The sequence below is a fragment of the Narcine bancroftii genome, chromosome 3 (genome assembly GCF_036971445.1).
Source record: "Narcine bancroftii isolate sNarBan1 chromosome 3, sNarBan1.hap1, whole genome shotgun sequence".
Lineage (NCBI taxonomy): Eukaryota > Metazoa > Chordata > Chondrichthyes > Torpediniformes > Narcinidae > Narcine > Narcine bancroftii.
The window spans coordinates 368,943,905-368,967,376 of record NC_091471.1 but is presented as its reverse complement, the minus strand read 5'-3'; the positions used below and the strand labels follow the sequence as shown (position 1 = coordinate 368,967,376).

The 23,472-nt window shown below is 42.3% G+C and overlaps 1 protein-coding gene across 3 annotated transcripts in view; it reads left to right on the top strand.

Annotated features, from left to right (window-relative positions):
• ntn1a (netrin 1a) overlaps nucleotides 1-23,472 on the top strand; it is a 176,487-nt gene that overhangs the window by 3,875 nt on the left and 149,140 nt on the right. The window contains exons 1-2 of one of the 3 annotated variants that reach the window (XM_069930264.1): nucleotides 2,107-2,253; nucleotides 2,491-3,556. In XM_069930264.1, coding sequence (XP_069786365.1) covers nucleotides 2,122-2,253; nucleotides 2,491-3,556 — 1,198 coding nt within the window. In that variant the 5' untranslated portion in view covers nucleotides 2,107-2,121. Of the gene's footprint in view, nucleotides 1-2,106; nucleotides 2,355-2,490; nucleotides 3,557-23,472 lie in introns of those variants that run through there. The other 2 variants (XM_069930265.1, XM_069930266.1) reach the window with 2 other exon arrangements.

The following is a 23,472-nucleotide window of genomic DNA, read 5'->3' as shown; positions in this document are numbered from 1 at the left end:
ATCCACAACGTTTGATTCCCTCTCCATTCTGCAGAAAATTCTGTCACGATTGGTCCTCCAACTGGAATAATTAAGATCATGACCCTCAGACGTACACATTTATTGTAAGGAAGTAAAACGCGAAAGTCTGCAGACACGAAGTGAAAACACAAAATGCTGGGAAAACTCAGCAGGTCAGACCGGAGCAAAGATCCAAAGCCAACGTTTCGGGCGAGCGTTTCATCAAGGCACAGATTCATTGGACGGTATAAACTTTTGTCGTGTGAGATATCTTTAGAACTTTGAAAAGATTAATTGTTTGTCATGAAAAGAAAATCACAATTTTCCTCTTCATGCCCCGAGTTACACTTTGCTATTACAAGCAGGAATGATTTGTCTTTCTCTTAATTGGGATCCAGGTAGCGTCCTCAGTGAGCCCGGGGTGATCGTGTTGTCAAAACGATTTGGGTAAGGTATTATGGGCTATTTCACGGTGAACAGTTAACAAATCCTGCAGCATGCTGACAGGGGACAGGCCACGCTGCTGAGCCGGGGCTTTCTTGCAGAGACAGCGGCTGGAGTCCCAAAGCCATCCCACTGAGAGAGCAGGACTGAGGCGAGATTAATCAGGGGCTAATTCAATTTACAACAGCCCATTTATTCAGCCTCCCTTTTTCAAGCAAAAGCCTCACAGAAGCATTGTCGAAGCAAATTTGCATAGTCCAAATCTGTCGTGGTGATTGCCACAATAACAGGTTCTTGATTCCCCACCCCCACCGCTCCACCTTACTTTGCCACGAAGATCAGTGGGTTTTCAATAATAGACATTGAAACGAGCGAGCGTCAGAAACAGAAAGACTGCTACATTTCACACACATACACGCACACGCAACGTCCAGGCGGCGAAGTTATGCTAGAATTGTTTTAGAGATCATTTCTGACCCTCTTATCAAGTGGTTTGTCGGACTGCCTGCATAAAGAACTCCCTCTGGAAAAAGGCAGCTCCTTTCTCGCTTTTGTTTCGGCTTGCATGAGCACTTTTTATTCAGTAACTTTTTGGAAGCGGTCTTGCGCTGTCTCCGAGTTAACAATTTCATTGCAGTGTCAATCATGGTTTACATGTGAATTTGTAGCAGTCCTTTGTGTGGTAACAAGACTGATGCGGAATGCCTTCCACCACGCATTAACATTTTAATTCCACTTTTTGTAGTTGTATGCGTTAAATTCTAGACCAACAAGTCGTGCTTATAAAAAGGTTTCCTTCGGCAGCTGAATTGGGAAGGGGAGATACTGATGACCATCATTTGGACGAAAATCGTTGCTTTTCAGGGGGGACGCGGTTAAATAAACAGCAGGTGGAAGTAATTCGTTGATGTGATCTTATAGGTTCGGTAACGCACTATTTTCGTTTTCCACATCAACATACAGTGGCAGAGATAATATATGACAGCCTGGAGACCAGAATCCGATTCAGATGAATGTCTTCACGTTTCCACCATGGGAATATATGGGAAAAAAATAACATCTAATGTTCCACTAAATGGGTGCGTTAACCGTACATTTTAACACAACCCTTAATGTTTTCAAGTCTCACTTGTATTCCTCCCGGAGACATTAAGAAAGGAAATATTATTATAACCTTCGTGGGGGGGGGGGGACTCCATTGATTTCTGCGAATGGCCTAAGTGTATAAATTATAAAATGGGGTTGATCGGCCAAAAATTAAGCAACTCCGACGACAAAGCCGAATTCACAACACAGCAAAGCATCTCCCTCCACTGAACCCAGGGTAGAGCATTGGCAACCACCTGTCAATTTGTTTGATTTGTGTTCAATGTCCAGTGTAATAGAACTTCGCGTGTTTGGAAATGTAATAACAGAGCATCTATCATCCTTTCCCAACATGATTCTACATAGTGACGTGCCCAAGTCAAAGATTTCTTTCTCGTTAGAATTGTTTCTTCCCCCGACGTGAATCCCTGCAGCTTAGAATCGGGCAAACGGCAGCGTTCATTGATTGCAGAGGCTGTAAACAGTCTAATTGGGCTCGTTCTGTGGCTTGAGCTCCATGTGAAAGAATGCCTGCTCGCTCTTGATCAACTACCAGTGGATGTCGTTGTTTTCGCTCCCTCTGTGTGTAGAATGACACTCTCCGTCAGGGCACAGAATGACCTCGAGCTCGCAAGACTTGTGGACGTCATTCACTTTCTAGGCAGACACAGGGCGCAGAGACCGAGAGTCCCAAAGGAAAGGGAGACTCTCCTCGATACTGGGGTATGGAAATGACCGATGCACAGTGTAGCAAGCGGTCTCTTAGCTAAAGAAAAGGGCATCGGTTTTTGCATTGTTCTGCTTTCAATCAAAGCGTTTTCCAGGTAACCCTCCACCACAGCGTAGTCACAAATGAGCAGGAATGTAAAAACTTAGCGTGACCAGAACGTGGGAAGCTTTTCTCTCTCTCTCTGAATCGATGTGTTCCTGAGCATTGCGTTTCTGTATTTCTTTCCCCAGGATCCTTCGTCGTATGCCTCGAGGCTACGCTGTGAAGGGGAGAACAAAATGCTGTGGACTTTTGGGGAGTTTGTCTGCGCTTTCCTGGGTCTGACCTGCCTGGTGGAAGGCGTCCGCGGGGGTTATGGCATGAGCATGTTTGCAGCCCAGCAGACTCCCCCAGACCCCTGCTACGACGAGAACAACAACCCCCGGCGCTGTATCCCCGACTTCGTCAACTCCGCCTTCGGCAAGGAAGTGAAAGTGTCCAGTACTTGCGGCAAGCCGGCGACCAGGTTCTGCGTGGTGTCGGAAAAGGGAGACGATCGCTTCAGGAGCTGTCACATCTGCGATGCCGCGGACCCGAAGAGGGCTCGGCCGCCAGCCTACCTGACCGACCTCAACAATCCTCACAACCTGACCTGCTGGCAGTCGGAGAATTACATCCAGTCCCCTCAAAATGTCACCCTCACTCTCTCCCTCGGCAAGAAATTCGAGGTCACCTACGTCAGTCTTCAGTTCTGCTCCCCGCGGCCAGACTCGATGGCCATCTCGAAATCGATGGACTACGGGAAATCCTGGGTGCCCTTTCAGTTCTACTCCACCCAGTGCCGAAAAATGTACAACAAGCCCAACAAGGCTGTCATCACCAAGCAGAACGAGCAAGAGGCCATTTGCACCGACTCCCACACCGACATGCGTCCTTTCACGGGGGGCTTGATCGCTTTCAGCACCTTGGACGGTCGCCCCTCGGCGCACGATTTTGACAACAGCCCGGTCCTTCAAGACTGGGTCACCGCCACCGACATCAAGGTGGCCTTCGGCCGTCTGCACACCTTCGGGGACGAGAATGAAGACGACTCGGAACTCGCCAGGGAGTCCTATTATTACGCAGTCTCCGATCTCCAGGTCGGCGGCCGCTGCAAGTGCAATGGCCACGCGTCCAGGTGCATCAAGGATCGGGACGGCCACCTGGTTTGTGACTGTAAGCACCACACCGCGGGCCCGGAATGTGACCGATGCAAACCTTTCCACTACGACCGACCCTGGCAAAGAGCCACGGCCAGAGAGTCCAACGAGTGCGTAGGTAAGAGCAAATTTCCCTCCTTTTGTTTTAAGGACCGGTCGCGCAGCCCCGACCCGAAACCCCCGGCGAGAAGAAAGCGTCCAGATCCAAAGCTCCGCCGGCAAAAGGAATCCACCCGCAGCCCAATGACCACCCCTTGACACCTCACGAGCGGAGGGCATTCAATCCCACCATCCCGCCCCCACCTCCAGGCGCTTAACGGGGCAAATCTATGGGCTTGTTGCAGATCCGCCTTCCAGCAGTAAACAGACCGTGGAGTGTTAATCATCTACTTCAAGGAGAACGGACGCGACCATTGGATCCCAGTTCTCCATCCATCGGCATTCTTGGAGGCGCGAAATGATTGGCGTCCCCAAGGGGTAGCCGATCCTCACTGCTTTCTGCGCCCTGTTCATTCGAAGGGGTTGGTGCTCACCGATGACTTACAAAACATCTATCTCGCGTCCCTCAATAAGTTACGGGTTCAGGGGTCTGGTATTGATTTCCAGTGAGACGAGTTCAGGCTATTTTAACCCGCGCAGAAAAGGGCAGATGGGCATTATTCTGCAAAGTCAGACGAGGTGGGAATTGATCAGGTTCATTGTACTCTCGACATGCAGTCGATATTTCAAAGGCAAAATAACCAGACGTTCTTAGCCTTCATCCAGAAAAGAATTGCGCGCAGCGTCTGGAATCAAGGCACACCAGTCTGGAAGGTTGGTCCGCTACTGTTTAGGGGTCTATAGTCATAACGCAGTTGAAAGTTGGAAGAGGGCCGAGTGTTCAGAGGTGAATTTTTAAAAATAACACTCCTTATAAAGAGGGCGCGCGTTTGGCTGCGCTGGAATCGGATCGCCATGGGACGAGAGTGGGGGCCTTCGACCATGACTGGAGAACATGCGGGTCCTCCCTGTTGCCACGTCCGTTTCAAGGGCCCATCTTTCCTCGGTTCTGCACAAATGCCTCCCGGAACTTTCTCCAAGTCGAACGATTGCACCTCCTGGTGCCACGCCTGGCTCTTCGTCTTACTGGCTGACCATGGCGTGGTATCTGGTGGGAGCCTGGCGGTGAAAACAACTCGTCCAATGTTCAGTACGGGTCACCCCAGTCAAAGAAATCCTCCAGTCCCCCTGGTTCGAGTGTAATCCAGGGAGGCCGGAGAGAGTCAATCATCGAATAATCCGACGCTGCCACAAATTCTGTCATCCGGAGGGAGAGTCCACCCCACCCTGCCGTTTATTGACGCACACCACCATGAAAGGGTTTATCCTTTTACTACCCCTGAACAATAAACCAAGTGTCTTTCATGTTTCTTTCGAGTTGCTCGGCTTTATTACCCCGAGCGCAGTAAAACAAGGCAATCTGGCTGTAGTTTTCAATTGATTTTATTGACTTATTTGTTGTTTTCTGGGTGACTGAAGTGGAGTCTTGAAACCGCTTTTAACTTGCTCTGTTAAAGCCGCGGCGAAAGTTGTGCTTTAATGAATTAATTTAGACTTCATTAAACAGCTCCATTAAGGACGCCAACTTTTAAAACGATCAGTTGTGGGAGATGCTTCATCAAGCCGGGAAAGGCCATGTAGTCCTTAAAGTAAAGAGAGCGGGGGAGGGGGAGGTGATGGTCCTTCAAAGGGACTCGCTATTTGAACTAACTGTCTTTTAATGTCCGGGAACGGGACAAACCCCAGACAAAAGGAGAAAGTTGCTGAGTGAAGGATGCTCCACTTTGCCTCGTGATAAAACGCACATGCGTCGGGGCTTCCTCGGAAAGCAGTGAGACTCTCAGCAGGTTTTCTTCCAGTAAGGTCAGGGACGAGGAAGAAGTGCAACACAAAAGGTGCCTTGAAGGGGAAAATGAAACCGATGGAGAAACTGTGTGAGTATCTGCGGAATGAGTTGGTGGGTAGTGTTCAATGGCAACGTGTCCCTGCGACCTCAGAGAGAGAGGGGGGGGGGGGGGGGTGCTGCTTCCAATTGACCTTCCGAGAGCTCAATATAGAAAAGACCTAAAAGTTCCCTTCAACAGTAGCAAGGCCACACAACCGATGTTAGCTGCGGAATGTCTCGACTCGCCTACATCAGCTCCTTCTTGGCTAAACTATGTTTCCCGTGGGGTTAAAGAAAGCCACCGGTGTCCGAGTCCTCGCTGGTTCTGCTCCAGAATCGGTCGTTATTAAACGAGCCGCAGGCTCACGTCCCCATTTCCCGCAACCGCCTGTGCAAGTGAATGCGAGAGAAGGGGTCATGCGGGGGGGGGATAAAACAATCTCCGGGCCAATCATTAATTCCGCAGTCATCTCGTTTCTTTAAAGCTTGATCTTTTTTCATTCTGCTCTTTGTTTAGCAAAATACTTTTGTGAAAACATCATCAATCCTCCCTTTGACCAGAAACAGTTTTTCGCGGCTCCTTCTCAGCGCGGTTCATCCATGGGGTGAAGCGCATTCGCTTCTGGATTCACTCCCCTCCTTCCATTCACCCCGGCGGCGGGGGAGGGCGGCCGGGGGAGGGCGGCCGGGGAAGGCTTTATCCTCGCCAGCAGAATGGACACTAACCACGCACCGGGAGGTGGTCGTTCATCGCTGCGACGAGTGGGGACGAAGGAGGAGAGGGACATGCGGTGTCAGGTGGAAGGCTGGAGTGAGAAGTGGGTGGGTTTTCCTGGTTCCAGCTCCTTGCTGCCATGTGGGGAGTGACGAGCGGAAAACGGCTCCAGCTGTTGCCCAAAGAGTGCCTGGGCTGCCTCCCCTCGTGATCCTGACACGCGTGTTCCACGGGTGAATGCAAGTGGAGAGCGAGAAAGATCTGGGAACCTGTCCTCGGTTATGCCGTCCGAACAGCAGAGATTCCCCATGGCCGTGGAGGAGAAGCGGGTCCGTCCTCATTTAACTCTCGGAGGACGAGTGTTTGTCCTTTTACTGGAGCCTTGAGTGGACAAGCGTCACCATCTCCCACAGTTTAAGATGTGACCATAACCATGTAAACCATTTACGGAAACCACGAGGAACAAATGAAAACTAAAATACCAGTCGCTATATAAATGAGGCCACCGATTACATAGATGACACTGAGCGTTAAATAGTTCATGCCCCCAAACTGAGACATGTCCAACTTTTGCTCCAGTCTGATTTGAGATCGCAGTTGTTGCCTATGTAATGGGGGCTCAACCTACCAACCAACCGCCTCCTCTCACATTGACAGAGGCCTGAGGTTCCCACCTTGGCCTCATGAGCCACCAGAACCCAATAAAGTAGAAGCAAGATCCAGAGGGACTGCAGGAGGAGGAGGGGGGTGGGGTCTTCAAGTCACAGTGTTGCCTCAAACAAGAAGACCTCCCCACCCCTTGTCAGAAGGATGTGGGTCCCTACCAAAGATGATTCAAATGATCTCTTCAACGTGAAACATTTAGAGTCATTTGAAGAATTATTTTTTTATTCTGTTCACCATTAATAGGAATTTCAATACGGGATGGCCCAATCCTGTTTCTGACTGATTTCGAACCAAACAATTCGGAGCACCCCTCACCACACTCCTGGCCTGTGCTGAAAAAGGTCACGTGCAGTCGAAATTGAATTGTTGCTTATAACCCAAATGATGTCCAATTATACAAGATCTCTTCAGATCTTGTGACACCAACCAAAGCACTTCAGAGATAATTAATTAATTTGACCTTGTTAATTGAGAAAATTCTGTAATCCTATTGCAAATAGCAAGATCCCAATAATGAGACACGTGTCCAATGAATTGTGTTAATGGCCTTTGTGGTGTCGGGCATTCTATGTGCAGAAAATATTTTGTTCTTCCTTTTATTAGCATAATCAAGAATAACAATGAAGTTTGACTTAAAATTAGTGGACTCTCATGGCTGCAATGTAGAATCGTTAGGATGTTCTTGGAATGCTATTGCATTTCAACCTACTCATTGCAATAGTCCCTTGAATATTCCTCAATGTTTCACTCTCAAGGTTCTCATTATTTTCGCAACATTTCTCTTGCACCAGGAGTCATGATAAATTGTGCTTCTATTGCAATTCTATTCCTAATAGTTCATTCGTTATTTGACCAATCTTCATGTTTGAACTTCGAGAGGCCCTCGAGCTCTGCACAGCATCACAGCTTTTTGTCCGTTATTAAACAATCATAGAATTCTAGATTAGTTGGCCCAATGTGGCTTGATCTTTTTTTTCTGGAATGATCCATTATCCTACAATACCGCTTTTCCCAATAGAAGTTCACATGTTTTACATTAAAAATATTTATAGAATTCCCTTTTGGTTGTTACCATTGAATTTCTCGACCCTTTCAGTGTATTTTTGGATCATAATCACTTGCTGTGTTGGCTCAAGTGCTTTGATGGAAATATATTAAATCTTTGCCCTCTGGTTACTGACTTGTTTACCCCTCCGTATCCAATCAAAATTCTTCATGATCTTTTTATACTTCTTATTGATGTACTCTGCTTTGGGGCAAAAATTCCCTACTTCTCCATTCTCTCCTTTCATTCAACCTCTCATGTACCTGCAAAAGAAAAAATTGACAACTTCCTAATGATGAATGAGATCCCAAAGTGAGAACAATCAATCATTCTGCATTGCGTGTCTGCACTGAAAAAAATCAGATCAATGGCTAGGAAGCACTTTGGGTTATCGCGAAAGACGTTCTGTAAATAAAAATCACTTGGAGCAGTCCCTTCAGAGTTCTTGCGATAAGTAGCTATCTCAGGTTCAGATGGTGTGACTTGCCTTGGGGTTTAGAGGTTCTGGGTACAAGTGTTCCAGAGACCTTTGCACAAAGGTTTGGACTGAAGTTTCAGTGCAGTACTGAATTTTCTGACAATTCTTTTAGATTAAACTTTAAATCAAGCCTCCACTTGTTCTCTCAGTGGCCGTAAAAGATTCACGTTGAAGGTGAGAGAGACATGGCTTCCCGCACTGATTCACAGAGCGAAAATTGACTTCCTTATTTTCTCCATGACTAATGTCACTGTACTTCATTGCCTATTAATTGTTTTGTGACCAAAATCATGTGTTTAAGTACCTTTGTGGTGTTTGGAAGAGTATCAGGTTCAGTGGGTTCACCGAGAGACAAGTCTGGACACAGGTAACTTAATTGAACAAACGGGGGAGAAAGTAAAGTGAAACTTAATTACTACTAAACAACTATGCTGTATAGACATACACATTGGACCCAGGTTGGACTCCGATACTAATGCCCACTTATCTTCTACGCGCTCGCGCACACGTACACACTTCACAGACAGGGACTTTCAAACACACTCCTGGTTGCCTGTACTAACTGGGGTGTGGCTGTCTGCAAGCACTGATCTATCACAGTATTATGGTTCAGCTTAAGTTTAGTAAACACCTTACTTGTGACTCCTCCAGCGATGTCCACATTAGTGAGCTGGCATAGAGCTTTGTCCCGTGGCTTGGACCATGAGACAGAGGGGGAGAAATGCATCGATGTTTTATACAGTTCTGAGATGGGTGTCTAGCCAATTACCCTAAATAATTTAAATGAGCTAACAGCAAGATGTGCACTAATGGGTGGCTGGAGTCCAACCTTGATTGGCAGGTGATCTGACTTCTGAAAAGTTTCAGACAGGGAGGACACGTGACCCTCTGCAACCCACATTGTTCTAGACAGAGAGGCCCTGTGTTGCTCCACAATCTACATATAACAACCGTAGGCCTCTCGGAAACAAAATAGAAAAATGCTGGAAGTCGTCAGAAGGTCAAGCAAAATCTAATATTTTGAAGTTCTAATGAAGGGCCTTCAACTTGAAACAATATCTCTATTTCTCTTTCTGCAGATCCTGCCTAAACCTGCTAACTTGTTTGCTGCATTTTCTGTTTGATTTCAGATTTACAGGAGCTGCATTTTTTTAAAAATGTCCTGGTGCTTCTGTGTCACTGTCAAAATTGTAAAATTTAGTTTCAAATTGCTATTCTCATTCTTCAGAGCAAAATGCATCACCTTAGAGCTTGAAATTAAATTTCAAATGTCAAGTATGCTAACCTGTCCGTCCAAAACAGCATTTACAAGTTTTGTGTCACCTTTTCACATAAAACAGTATTGGTTCACGAATAATTGATGTGGTTGTTAGGATGACATTGTCTTCATACAAATATCCACATGCAGACACATACTTGACTAATACATTTTTGCTCTGTGGAATGGTAAAGCAACAGCTTTTACAATTTTCATGAAAAATCATCATTGGAGATTGATAGGTAGAGAGATAAAGCAGAAATAACTGCCATATCAATCAGTGCAATGCAGTGCATGACAAGAAAGATTTCAGTGTATGCCGAAGGAGATTAATCCACATTCGTAACACCTCTTGTTAAGCCCCAATAATCAGTTAATACTGACCTTGTTTAGTGAAAACAAAAATCATTTAAAAAGGCTTCAGAAACATAACCGTATTAAATTATTTGAGATTTTGTTACATTGAAATTTAGAAATTAATAGAAAAGAATGGAGAATAAAACAACAGTTTATATGGTAAAGATGGATTTGCTAAACATTGATTTGGGAGCTTGTCTTATTCAGTGTGATCTGTTTTTAAAATACAAAATACAAATGCTGAAAGATACTTAACAAATCAGGCAGCAATTACGGAGAGAGAAGCAGTGTTAGATGTTGAGGTTCATCTAATTTTATCAGAATGGAAATATAGTGTAAAAGTAAGTGGATGGCAAATGCAGAGAAAGGAATGCAGGGAGGATGGTAGATGATGGGGGGAATTCAGGAGGTGAATAAAAGATGACAGTGCAAAACGAGACAAAAATCAGGATGCAGGAGAAAGGGAAGAAGAAAACTAATTATATAAAATTACCAACAAAAAACCTGGTTCCACTTTATTTCAATAAAGAAACTACCATAAAAGAATGCTGCTCTGGTTTTCACATCGAGTACGATCCTAATAATAAAAATAGAGTTTATCAATGCTTTAATAAACTGCTTCGTTTACCACTTGAATGCAAACATAATACTGGGTTTTTTTTCTCTTCTTGGAGGGCTTCAAATGATATTACAGATTTGTTGGATTGATTTCATTTCTTTGTGGAATTCTTTCTTTCTTTTTCAATCTTTATTATTATTATAATTTATAAACACATACAGTTCAAAGAGATATAAAAAATACATAGTAAGTAATGAATTAATACAGAGATATTAAACAATAATATTACAGAATAAAAATATATCATAAAAAATTTTTTTAGATCAGTTTAGGGTGTGAACTATCTCTAAAACAAAAAGATATAATTAATAACAATATATGAAAAAAGAGAAAAAAAAAACCCCAAAAAAGAAGAAAAAACAAATCTGAATTTAAAAAAAACTTAAAAAAAAAACTTTTAAAAAAAACCTACAGATATAGCTAAACCACGCCGATCACTCCGATCTCATCTTACAGCCCAATTTGTGGAATTCTAATATGAAGGATTGTATGGTCTCCATCATCACGGAGCTGGATGTTTTAATGTATTCAGTCATGCAATTACAGTAAAAAAGACAAGTGTATTGCCAGCTCAATTTCACTTCCTCAGATGAACCATGTTGATTTTAATCAATACCAAGCTGTTTAATGCTGGGGTAGTTTTGAAATATAGATTGTGAATCTTTTCTTAGTGGCTCTCAGGAAGTGAAAAATTGGATAATTCAAGGGGAATGGAGTTTGGGGAAGTGGTCAATTTTTATATGGAGCATCTAAGGATCATTATTATGCTCCATTTAAAAGTGACAAATTGATTCAGGTGTACTATTAGGATCATTCTGATGTCATCAAATATGTGAGTCGTGAACTATTCAGATGAATGTGCGGCTCCACCTTACTCTCATTTTATGAAGTATTAGAATTTTTTTATCACTTGGGAATGAAAGTCATTAGGCTGTGGGTTACAATTAGCCATTTTATGATCTGCAATATTAGGTTGTTAACCAAAATAGCTACTTTCCCTTCCCCACCCCTCTGTTGAATTTCCTTCAAGTGTCTATCCCCTTCTCTCTTGCTGCTGTGCCCTCCCTCTCTTATCCACCTTCTGCCTGTGGGACTGTGCTCCTCCCCTGACCCTCCCCCCACCATTTTGTTTGGGCAACTGCCTACATTTTGCTCACACCTTCATGAAGGACTCGTACCTGAAATGTTGTTCTCTTTGCTCTATAAAGTACATTGTCTGATCTGCTGAGTTTCTCAAGCATTGTTTTTATTTTCATGTTATGGCAGTTTGTAAGGACATCATAAATTTGTATTTCTGCCTCCAAATTTTACTGTTTTCAGTAGGATTAATATAAGATTTAGTACATTCTTCTGAATATTTATTTAAATGCTTGCACCTTTTCCAGTGATTATAATATTTTGTCGTAGACTTCAACAGGGATTGTATTTGAAGGCTGCACCTGGCAATTGGAGTCAGGTGACTCAGGCAATGGGATTTGAAAAGCTCAGATCAGTAGGAAGCTGATTGGGCAACAGAGGGTGGTGTTAATTCACTTCAACTTTGCAGTTTGGGGAGGTGGTATTATTGACCGGAGTTCCACATGGTACATGTAGCAGTGAGTAGAAAATTTACCAACTTTGTTTTTCTACCCTTTCATTGTCTTCTATAACTCACTCCTAAATATGTTAACGAAAACTTCTAACATTATTCTTATCAGTAAAACATAGATAGCAATGTCAGTCTTTGACACTGCCTATCTTCTTTTGCAATAAAAACATGACCTGAGCCCATGTTATTTAAAAATACTATGAAGTACAAGGTCTGGAGAAGATGAGGTAACCATACATAATAGAAGTTTTAGTGATTATCTTGCTTGGTCTATGAATAGTGTTTCCTAAAAGAAAATAAGCCAGTTTAATCATCAATCATAGTGTCAGATAATGTTGTACCAAGGCAAGAAATGATCCCAATAGGAAGCGTGTTGAAAATTCCACTGAGTGTACCCCTTTTCACAGAATGAGTGCTAATTATTGAAGAAGTTGCAGAACTTATTTCAGTTGTCCTGAATTGGACCTTGTGACGAAATTCATCACTCACTGCATCCATCATGTTGTCAATGAAGTTGCCTTTTCCCCGCATTCCTTTCATGTTATGGGAGCAATGTTACCACACACACATCACAAAACATTTGCTTCCTTTGCTTTCCAAAGGTAAACACTGATCTGAAGAGACTGATTTAATGAGACATTTTATGTGTTTATCAAAGGGATACCTTTATGCTTTATCTTTATTAATTGTACATTAAGATTTGAATTTGTAATGGATTGTTTGGCTCCGAATGAAGCTCAGTCTTTAGCATTTGATTCTGGACAGTGAGTGAAAATATTTCATCAAGATGGAGGCAATGATTTTAATTACTGGTAGTGCTTTTTAATTTAATTTTTATCAGATTTTTTTGTGTAAAGGAATTAATTTGCATAAAATTGTAGAGATTGAGAAGTACATTGAAATTGTTCCAATTTTGTGTTTTTTAAATAATATGGTGTCAACTGTAAATCAATTGGGCTGACATCAAAGATACTAATATTCTGTGTGGACAAAACTCTTATTTGGGATTATTACTATAACTGTTCAAATTATTAGAAGATAATGTATCCTTCACTGCCAGCATCAACAGTTGCCACGTTTGGGCAGGGAACTTGCTAATATTGAGTTATCAAAATAGTGCTTTAAACTAGAAAATATTGTTTTTAAAAAAAAAATGCAATGTATTTGAAATGCCAGTTAATTTTAACCAAATTATATTTAGAAAGTTTTGGAGTCCAAGGCTAGCTTTCTGATCACCTTTTAGTCACATTGTCAGCTTCTCTAGTCACTGATCTGAAGCTTTATTCTTGTAGATATGCTCTTTAACACGTTCATTTCCTCTCCTTTAACTACTGCTAACATTAAAGATTAAAATGATTAAACAATTGGTGGGAGTAATATACTTCATGACATTGTGAAGAGGTAATGATGACATCGAGTTTCAAAAGCTCTGATGTTAAATCACTTCATCCCATCATTAACTAAGGTGGGAAGTGGCACCAAAATTGCTCCTATTGCTGGGTTTAGTAGCCAAAGACAAAAGTCTACTGGCATTGTACAGCTAATTTTGCAAATGCTCCATTCCATAGTTTAGCTAATTTGTTCCTTTCAATGTCAATCTCGTATCTTGCCTTGGCAACTTGCTTGTGTTTTCATTTAGATCAGTGGTTCTCAACCTTGTTCGGTCTAAGGCCCACCTGGCTTCCGACCTGAAATGCCATGACCCATACGTGGCAATGACTGAGCAATATTTTCAAATCCAAGGCAGCACTCTAAGAAACAAATCTTTATCCAAATCAAGATATTTTATTTATCAATTTTAAAGAACAAAAAACTGCAAGCATACACAGAACAGGAAAAACTCCAAACAAAATCAAAGCTCAAACCACTTTAATGAGACCCCTGTTCCTGAAGTTTCTGTACTAGTTTCCACATCCTTGGTCTGTTAGGAACTGTAATTTAGTACTGAGCACCAAGCCACTTCTATTGAGAGATGGCCAGATTACCTCACTGTCCTCAGTGGCAGATCGCTCGCCACCCCACCCAAGGTCATCCAGGAGGAACGTGATATGACCTCAGACCTGCCCTGACTTCAGTGGGTTGGGGAGTCTCGGAGGCCCAGATGGAATAGTGCTGTGGCCATGGCCAACTGGTTGGGGACCACCATTTTAATATTTTTGACAATGTGCTTACATCTGACTCTCTTCCATGTAGTGTAAGTTATTGAAGTATCCCAATCTAACCTAAGATTTTCCATGGAATCATTTATTGATGGAAATGAAACCTTGGCCCAATGATTTCAAAGTCATGGTGGTCCCAGTTCTTTTCCATTCTCCATGAACAATTTAATTTTTTATAAATTTAGACATACAGCACAGTAACAGGCCATTTTAGCCCATGAGCCCGTGCCGTCCAATTAACCTACACCTCCAGTAGGTTTTGAACAGTGGGAGGAAACAGGGGCCCCTGAGGAAAACTCATGCAGACACGGTGGGGGGGGGGGGGGGGGGGACATACAAATTCCTTACAGACAGTGCAGGATTCAAACCTCGATTGCTGGCATTGTACACTTGTTGCGCTACCCACTAGCCAACCATGCCGCATGACGCGATTGACCACTGATTTAAATGTGTTCCTATCAATTGTTGATATATGTTTGATCATGACTGCACTAGCATGTCACAAAGGCATAGGTTCATCCTGCTGTTTGGGGGCACTGAGAATCCATTTCCATAGCTGTTACCTGAGAGATCATATTGTAGCATGGCTTCTTCATCCAAAATGAACAGCAGAGCTGGTTTGGGGTTAATGAGTCACCACGTTTTCATGATGTTTGATCCTGGAATGTTTTCATCGTTGATGACAGTAGCATCGTTACAATTAGGGATAGATTAGCTGAGCTCAATATTCATGGAAAATAGGCAATATTCTCCATGAATTTCTATGTACTGTTGCATTAAATAATTTTCAACTGATAAAATGTTCCCAATATTAAAAATGACATCTAGTGACCGTTTCACATGAGAAAAAATAATTTATATTTCATCGCATTTATATCAAGAAGGACATTTCAATTATACAACAGATTTACCATTTTTAATAGTTTATTCAAAGCAAATTACAGCTCTTCACGTGATTTGAACCTCTGATTGTTGGATTGCTGGTCCAGATTCACAGCTACAATATATTTGAAGCCTTGTATGGTTTTAAGGAGCCAACCTAGATCTTTGCAAAGTTACTTTGTTTCTCAAACGCTGTATGTTTATCTGGGGTCAACTATATTTCCCTACACAAGTGGCATGGTTAAATCAAATTATTATTGCAAAGGCACAATGTAAACTTCAGATTAATTCCTGGTGATGATTTGCTTTTTTTCTGAACTAGAACTTTTATTTCACTGCTTTATACAATAATTGTATGTTTCTAAACTTATCATTTTGACCTTCTGATCTTCATCCATAGTAAGACGATGTAACCTTGAAACAGGGAAAGACCTTAAAACACTCTCTGGACAATGTAGATACACTAGAAGTAAAAAATGCTTCGTGAATAATAAAAATAGAACATTTGAAGTAAGCTAATGTGGGCCATCACCAGATATTAAACAGAAGCATTAAGATTTCCTGGTGCAAATAACCTCCATCAACTTGTTTTGATGCACAATTTAAATGACAATTCAGCAGTGCATTTTATGAATGCTGAATTCATTATTAAAGGGATTGACATTCAAAGAGACCTAGAACATTGTTTTGCAAATAATATTTACAATAATTCATTTTATTTAATTAATTCACATTTCTCATTGTGTAGTGGGGATTGATTGAAATAATACAATAAATGTTTGTAACATCAGACTGGCAAAATGTATTTTACAAAAAATTCCTGGATAATGGAAAAAAATTACTGGATCAGGAAGTCAAACAAGAGGAGTTGATGGAACGTAATTTGGCACACTGGAATTAGATGATTGTTTTGTATATGCCGTGATCTTGTAATCAAATATATTCACCAGTCAGAGATGTCTGAAGAAATATTACCTGCGTTTCAGTAGTTAGTCCAATCTGCCATTGATTTTACATTGCATTTCACGAGGGACCACTCATCGTGCATGCTGCCCAACAAGAAGAGCTTCCGGCTTTCGTGGTATATAGGGTGGTTAAAACAATCCCTTTCAGGCATTAATTTTTAATAGTGATGTTTCAGCCCGGATTGAGGTTGTATTGCATGGAAGGGGCAAAATAATGACTGCATAAAGGAATAGAATGAAGAAGGCATCAGACACTGACTCCTTGAAATGCATGTAGCCTGATTTCAATAAGAGAGCGCATTTATTATGTAAAATAACTACTTAGGTGGAGATCAGATTTTTATTTCCACATCAGAATAAGACATGAGAACACCAACTCTGTGAATTTTAATCTCAACTTTATATTTACGAAATGAAATTCTGTCATTTAGACATATAAATCTGACAAATTTAATGACTAACAGCTTCCTTGTTAATGCTGACAGTAAATAAATTAGCCAATGGGGCAAAATCAAATGGGATTCCTAATGCAGGTTCTTGGTGATTGTGTTTCGGACATGGCATCTTCTCACTTAAGGAAACTACAATGAATTCAACTAGAGGCACAATACAATATTCAGTCAGTGTCTGTAACGACATTGAGAGAATATCAACATATAAGCACTTCTTGTGTTCTTACAACTTTCTTGTCTACCTTTTTAATTAAAATGTTAACTGCTTTGAAATAAATTAGCGGACAAAGGAATTTCAAATAATTGTGTTCATTTTCTCGTATCAATATTTTCACAACATAATTTCAAAGCTAAAGAAGACTCCCCACAGGAGGTTAGGAAAAAAGGTGGAGGCATTAGGTATAAATAAGGAGGTAGTGAAATGGATTCAGCAGTGGTTGGATGGAAGGTGTCAGAGAGTAGTGGTAGAAAATTGTTTGTCCAATTGGAGGCCAGTGACTAGTGGAGTTCCTCAGGGTTCGGTCCTGGGTCCACTATTGTTTGTTATATATATTAACGATCTGGATGTAGGGGTGGAGAATTGGATAAGCAAGTTTGCGGATGACACAAAGATTGGTGGTGTTGTGGACAGTGAGGTAGATTAAAAGGTGATTTAGGAAGGCTGGAGGTGTGGGCTGAGAAATGGCTGATGGAATTTAATACAGATAAATGTGAGGTGCTGCATTTTGGAAAGGCAAATTTAAATAGGTCATATACGTTGAATGGTAGACAATTGAGGAGTGCAGAGCAACAAAGGGATTTAGGAGTTATGGTAAATAGTACCCTCAAGGCTGATACTCAGGTAGATGGTGTGGTGAAGAAGGCATTTGGAATGTTGGCCTTCATAAATCGGAGTATTGAATTCAAGAGTAGGGAGGTTATGATGAAATTGTAGAAGGCATTGGTGAGGCCAAATTTGGAGTACTGTGTACAGTTTTGGTCACCAAATTATAGGAAAGATAGAAACAAAATAGAGAGAGTGCAGAGAAGGTTCACGAGAATGTTGACAGGATTTCAGGGTCTGAGTTCCAGGGAAAGGTTGTGCAGACTGGGGCTTTTTTCTCTGGAGCGTAGAAGATTGAGGGGGGACTTGATAGAGGTGTTTAAGATTTTAAAAGGGACAGACAGAGTAAATGTGGATAGGCTTTTTCAATTAAGAAACTAGAGGGCATGGTTTAAGATTGAAGGGGGAAAATTATAAGGGGAACATGAGGGGAAATTTCTTTACGCAGAGGGTGGTGGAGATGTGGAATGAGCTTCCGGCAGACGTGGTCGAGGCGGGATCATTGGTTACATTTAAGGAAAGACTGGATCGTTACATGGATAGGAGGGGACTAGAGGGGTATGGACCGGGTGCTGGTCAGTGGGACTAGGAGGGTGGGGATTTGTTACGGCATGGACTAGTCGGGCCGAACTGGCCTGTTCTGTGCTATAAGTGGTTATATGGTTATATTACTGTTAAGGCTTTATTCAGAATTCCAGCTTTGTGATTATTTTTCATTCTCCACATTTTACAATTCCACTTTGCCATATATACTTCGACGTTATCCACTTGTCAACTCAATTGCATTGCAGCACATATCACAGTCACCTGAAGAATCTCCAGGTTTTGAACGTCTTCTTTATGGTCAGAGCTGGAGACATTAGTACTCAAGATGTGACCAGACCACCCTGTTGTTTTTTTACAATGTTAGCTATATGGTTCAGTATTTGATTGGCCTTGTTAATTGCTTCTCAAACTGGGAAACGTGTATGCAGTGTACCTTCCTCCAAATTTCCTTTTTTCCCTCGGGGGAATTTTATCTTCTTGGTGGTTTAGACAGAAAGTTTATGCAATCTTAAATTTACTGCAGTGTAAGTTATGAGAATAACCCATTCCACATGTCTGTTTTGCAAGCATGTCAAAATTCTCATCCATGCCATTGCAAGACCAGCTGTACTTTATCAAAGCTCTCATTATATGCATCTAGCATTTCTGAAGTTTGGTGCTGTGACATTCAGGCTTATGTGAGTTTAGTTATTGTTCTACAGACTCCCCTGCAATTTGACTAGACACAGTTTTTGCATACTAATACATACATATCCTCAGCAGTATTTAGAAATACTGCTTTAAAATATAGTGCTCCATTATAACAAGGAATCCATTTCTAAGACATGTTTTATTGATCTCAGAAAATTACATTCATTAAATGAAGCTTGCTCAGAGGTTAATCCATCAGACAGGGAGTATTAACAATGATCAGTGATATCTTCTAAATATTGTGTACTGTATTTCAAAGGAATGAGGGAATAAGTAAATTAAACAATGCCTCCATGCTTAATGAACTGAATTAAAATTGCAGTTCCACTTTTGGAAGAAAACCTCAACCATTATGTAAATCACATTAAAATTAATGTTTGTTCCCGACTCGATAAATGCTTTAATAAAGGAAGACGCTGGGACCAGTTTGTGAAGGGAGTGTATCAAAAGTGACATCTCATTTTGGGACAGGGCAAGGAAAAGGGTCTTTGAGTGATATCCTAATTTGATCCTAACATTCTCTTCTACAGCAATCACCGAGTGACAGGAGTATTGGTGATTGAGGATGGGTCTTGTTCTCAGTGAGAAAGCGGTGAAATTCTATACAAAGGAATAAAATGTGATCAAATTAAGTCGATTTGCATGGTCAACAAATTAAAAACTTTATACATAGATGCTTACAAAAATACTTGCCGAAGTTTCTTCCTTCCAGTACCTACAGTATAATAGAAGAGTTGCGACAAGAAATAAGGTACTGGGTTTCCTGTTGCACTATTTTTGATGAAACTGTTACTGGTAATTTACCCCTGGATCATTAACGTGTTAGAGATTGCTTTAAAACATAAACCCAGAATCAGTGCATCTACAAGGAGTGGTTAAGGAATGAAGTTAAAATATTCTTAAATCATTATCCAAAAATGAATCATTGGGAGATTTCTCGCCATGTCTGCACAGGTTTCCTCCGGGTGTTCTGGTTTCTTCCCTTTAAAAGATGTACTAGGGTTGTAGGTTTATTGGGGGCAATTCAGCGGCACAGGCTTGTGGACCTGTTACCATGCAGTGTATCAAAATTGAATATCTTAAAATTAAAGTATTTATTTTCATTTAAAATTTCTATATACAGGATATAATTAAAGTGAAAACTTTGATAGCTTCGAACTGTCACTGGTACTAAGTACAGGGCCTCGAGTTTCACTGCCCGAAGCACCAGAAACCGTTTCACTGCTGAAGGTAAGGTCACCATTCGTGGCCCATTCAGACCTTCAACATGGCCAATCCTATTCTAAGTAAGCCCTGTCACAAGATTAACATAAAGGTACAGTGTCTCTTCATGGACTGAGGACAGAATATACAGAGTGCATTGGTTCACACAGGATCTAACCAGTTGATAAAGCAGCTATCAAAGGGGAAATTTTCTTCTTGTTTATCTGACAGACGTCTTCTATAAACCCACTAACTCCCACATGACCTCAACTACACCTCTTCCCACCCTGTCCCCTGTAAGGATTCCATTCCATTCCATTCTCTCATTTCCTCCGTCTCTGTCACATCTGCATCCTGATGATCCATGGCAGATCATCAGGGATATGATCCTCCTTTAAACAACGTGGCTTTCCCTTTACTACCATCAACCCTAACTCACCCGCATATCCCACATTACCTGTACATCTGCCCTGGCCCCCTCTGCCTCCATGCAGAACAAAGATAGAATTTCTCTTGTCCTCATCTACCACCCCACCAGCCTCCACATCCAACACGTCCTCCTCTGCCATTTCTGCCACCACTGGACACATATTTCTCTCTCCTCCTCTCTCTACCTTCCACAGGGACCGCTCCCTCCATGACTTCCTTTTCCATTCTTCCCTCCCCACCAATTGTCCCCTTGGGATGTACTCCTGTGACTGAGGGAGATGCTCCGCTTGTGCCCACACCTCCTCCCTCAGCAGCATTCAGGGCCCAAAACAGTCCTTCCAAGTGAAGCAAAATTCACTTGTGAATCTGCAGGGGTTAGCTACTGCATCCAGTGTTCCTGCTGTGGTCTCCTCTACATCAGAGGGACTAGATGCAGACTGGGAGATCACTTTGTTGAGCATCTTGTCTCTGTCCGTAGCAATAGCATAAATATCCTAGTGGCCTCCCATTTCAATTCTCCATCCCATTCCCTTGCCAATATGTCTGTCCATGGTCCCATGCACTGCCAGACTGAGACCACCCATAAATTGGAAGAACAACACCTCATCTTCTGACTGGGCACCTTCCAACCAGATGTCGAATTCTCCAGCTTTTGTTAAACTACCCCCTCCACCCTCCTTGTTTCCCTGTCTTCTCTCCAATCCTGTCTCCTTTCACAAACATGATATATTCTACGTAGACCCTTATCACATCCAAGTAACACTTTTTGTTGGTCTGGATTCCTTCCCCATTGTTTGAATTCTAAGACTTTCTGACATATCCGGCTTCTGTCTGTTCTGATTTTTCTTCCTTGAAGAAGGGCTCAGGCTCGAAATGTCAGCAACATGTCTTTGTCTCCTATGGATGCTGAAAAGACCAGCTGAGTTTCTCTAGCATTACGGTGTGCTTACTATCTGATAGATAAAGCTGGGAGCTGAAATTTATTTTGCCTGAGAGCAGCTGGCAAAATTTTCTACTATAAATGTTGAGAGGGCTTGTGCATGAATCGCAAAAAGTTAGGTTGCAGGTGCAGCAGGTTATTAAGAAGGCAAATGGAATGTTGGCCTTCATCGCTAGAGGAATTGAATTCAGGAGTAGGGAGGTCATGTTGCAACTGTATAAGGTACTGATGAGACCACACCTGGAGTACTGTGTCCAGTTCTGGTCTCCATATTTGAGGAGGGATGTACTGGCTTTGGAGACGGTCCAGAGGAGGTTTACTAGGTTGATCCCTGGGATGAAGGGGTTGACTTATGATGAAAGATTAAATCGTCTAGGATTGTATTCGCTCGAGTTCAGAGGAATGAGAGGAGATCTTTTAAAAACATATAGGATTATGAAGGGTATGGATAGGATAGATGTAGGAAGGTTTTTTTGAGCTGGCCGGGGAAACTAAAACCAGAGGACACAGTCTCAAGATTCGGGGGAGTAGATTTAGGACAGAGAGGAGGAAAAATAGTTTTTCCCAGAGAGTAGTGAATGTTTGGAATTCTCTAACCAGGGAAGTGGTTGAGGCTACTTCATTAAACCTATTTAAAATTCGGTTAGATCAATTTTTACATGAGAGAGGAATTAGGGGATATGGGGAGAAGGCAGGTAGGTGGAGCTAGGTCATAAATTAGATCAGCCATGATCGTATTGAATGACAGAGCAGGCTCGATGGGCCATTTTTGGCCGACTCCTGTTCCTACTTCCTATGTTCCTATGTGCTTCAACATTCTGCATCTTGCTCAAAATTCATCACATCCACTTTTACCACACCGTACGTTTTGATATTCCCAAATCTCTGAAAATACCATGCAGCAAATTGCCTTCAATAGAACCATGAAGTTTCAAAGAGAGACATTTACTCTCTTTGATAACGTTATTCTAGTAATTTGGCAGTTTCAGCACAAAACTATTTAAAACTAGATAGAAGTAATTTTCTTGAAACGTACAGAAAATGAACATCATGGCTGTCACCGTTGATTAGAAGCTTAGCGTCAACAACCATTTAAATACTGTAACCATTTTTTAACTGGTGGGAGAATCACCAATAAGGGGACATGGCTGATAAATAAAGATTAATTTATTTAAAGCTAAGGTTCAAGGAAATCTCTTCTCAGAGCGGTGAATCTTTATGATTCACTGCCCCTGAGCCAGATCATTAGATCTATTTAAAATGAAGGTTTTAAATATAAATGAAAGGTCCCAGTGATGCAGAACTCGTACAGAAGAGGAGTTGAGTCCATTGTAGGTCACAATCATATTCAAGATTCTTTTATTATCATGCAATAAAACAGAAAATGTAATATTAAAGCAGACAAGGATTAGCCATCAGCAAAAATAACCTGGTGCCCCTGACAATCAAGAAAGAGAAGCAAAAGAGAGCACCCCAGAGGCACTGAGTGACCATAGATTCACCTCCAGCTCTCCCACAGCCACACAGCCTTCAGTTCAAACCATCGGCAACCCGAGCTCCAGATCCAAAACTCTGACACAATCAGGAAGCCCTCAGCTCTCCCTCACATCTCAGTTTCGAAACCTGGTACCTCTTCAGCCAGTCTCGAGACAGTCTGCAGCCTGATGAGAGTCCCTTGACCACAGACACCAGCTGCCTGCATGGCTTCCTCACCTCGCGTCCCCAGCAGCCCACTGCCTGTGTGTTCTTCAGCTGTAGAGCCCCTCGCTGGTCCACTGTCGTGGTCACTGTCCCATAGGGTTGTCTCCTCTGCTTCTCCTTCTCAAATGGGGGTGGTCTCCCGGTGATCTGGAGGCTTGCACCAGCTCTCTGCTTTGCTGGGTTCTGCAACCCCTCCAAGCTGCCATCTTGAGCCCAGACCCTGTGATCGCGGGATTTTAAAATAAACCACCGTCAGCTGTTTCAACAGACCGTTTGAAACCTGTAGGGAGCTGTCAGTAGCCAAAACACAGAAATGCTGGATGAACTTAGCTGGTCTCGCAATGTCCATGGGAGGTAAAGATCTATCACTGACATTTTGAGCCTGAGCCCTTCCTTCCTCACACCTTGAGCAAGCGGTCAGGGCCGAAACATTGGTTCTACTTCGACGAGACCGGCTGAGTTCATTCACAGAGTCTGCAGATTTTTGTTTCAGCGGAGCTGTCAGTAGCAGGATTGGGTGGTAGAACCCTGTAGCGGAGCGCTCTATCCTACCCCCGCTCTCTGTCGGTCTGCACCAGCAGTAGGGCTGCGTTA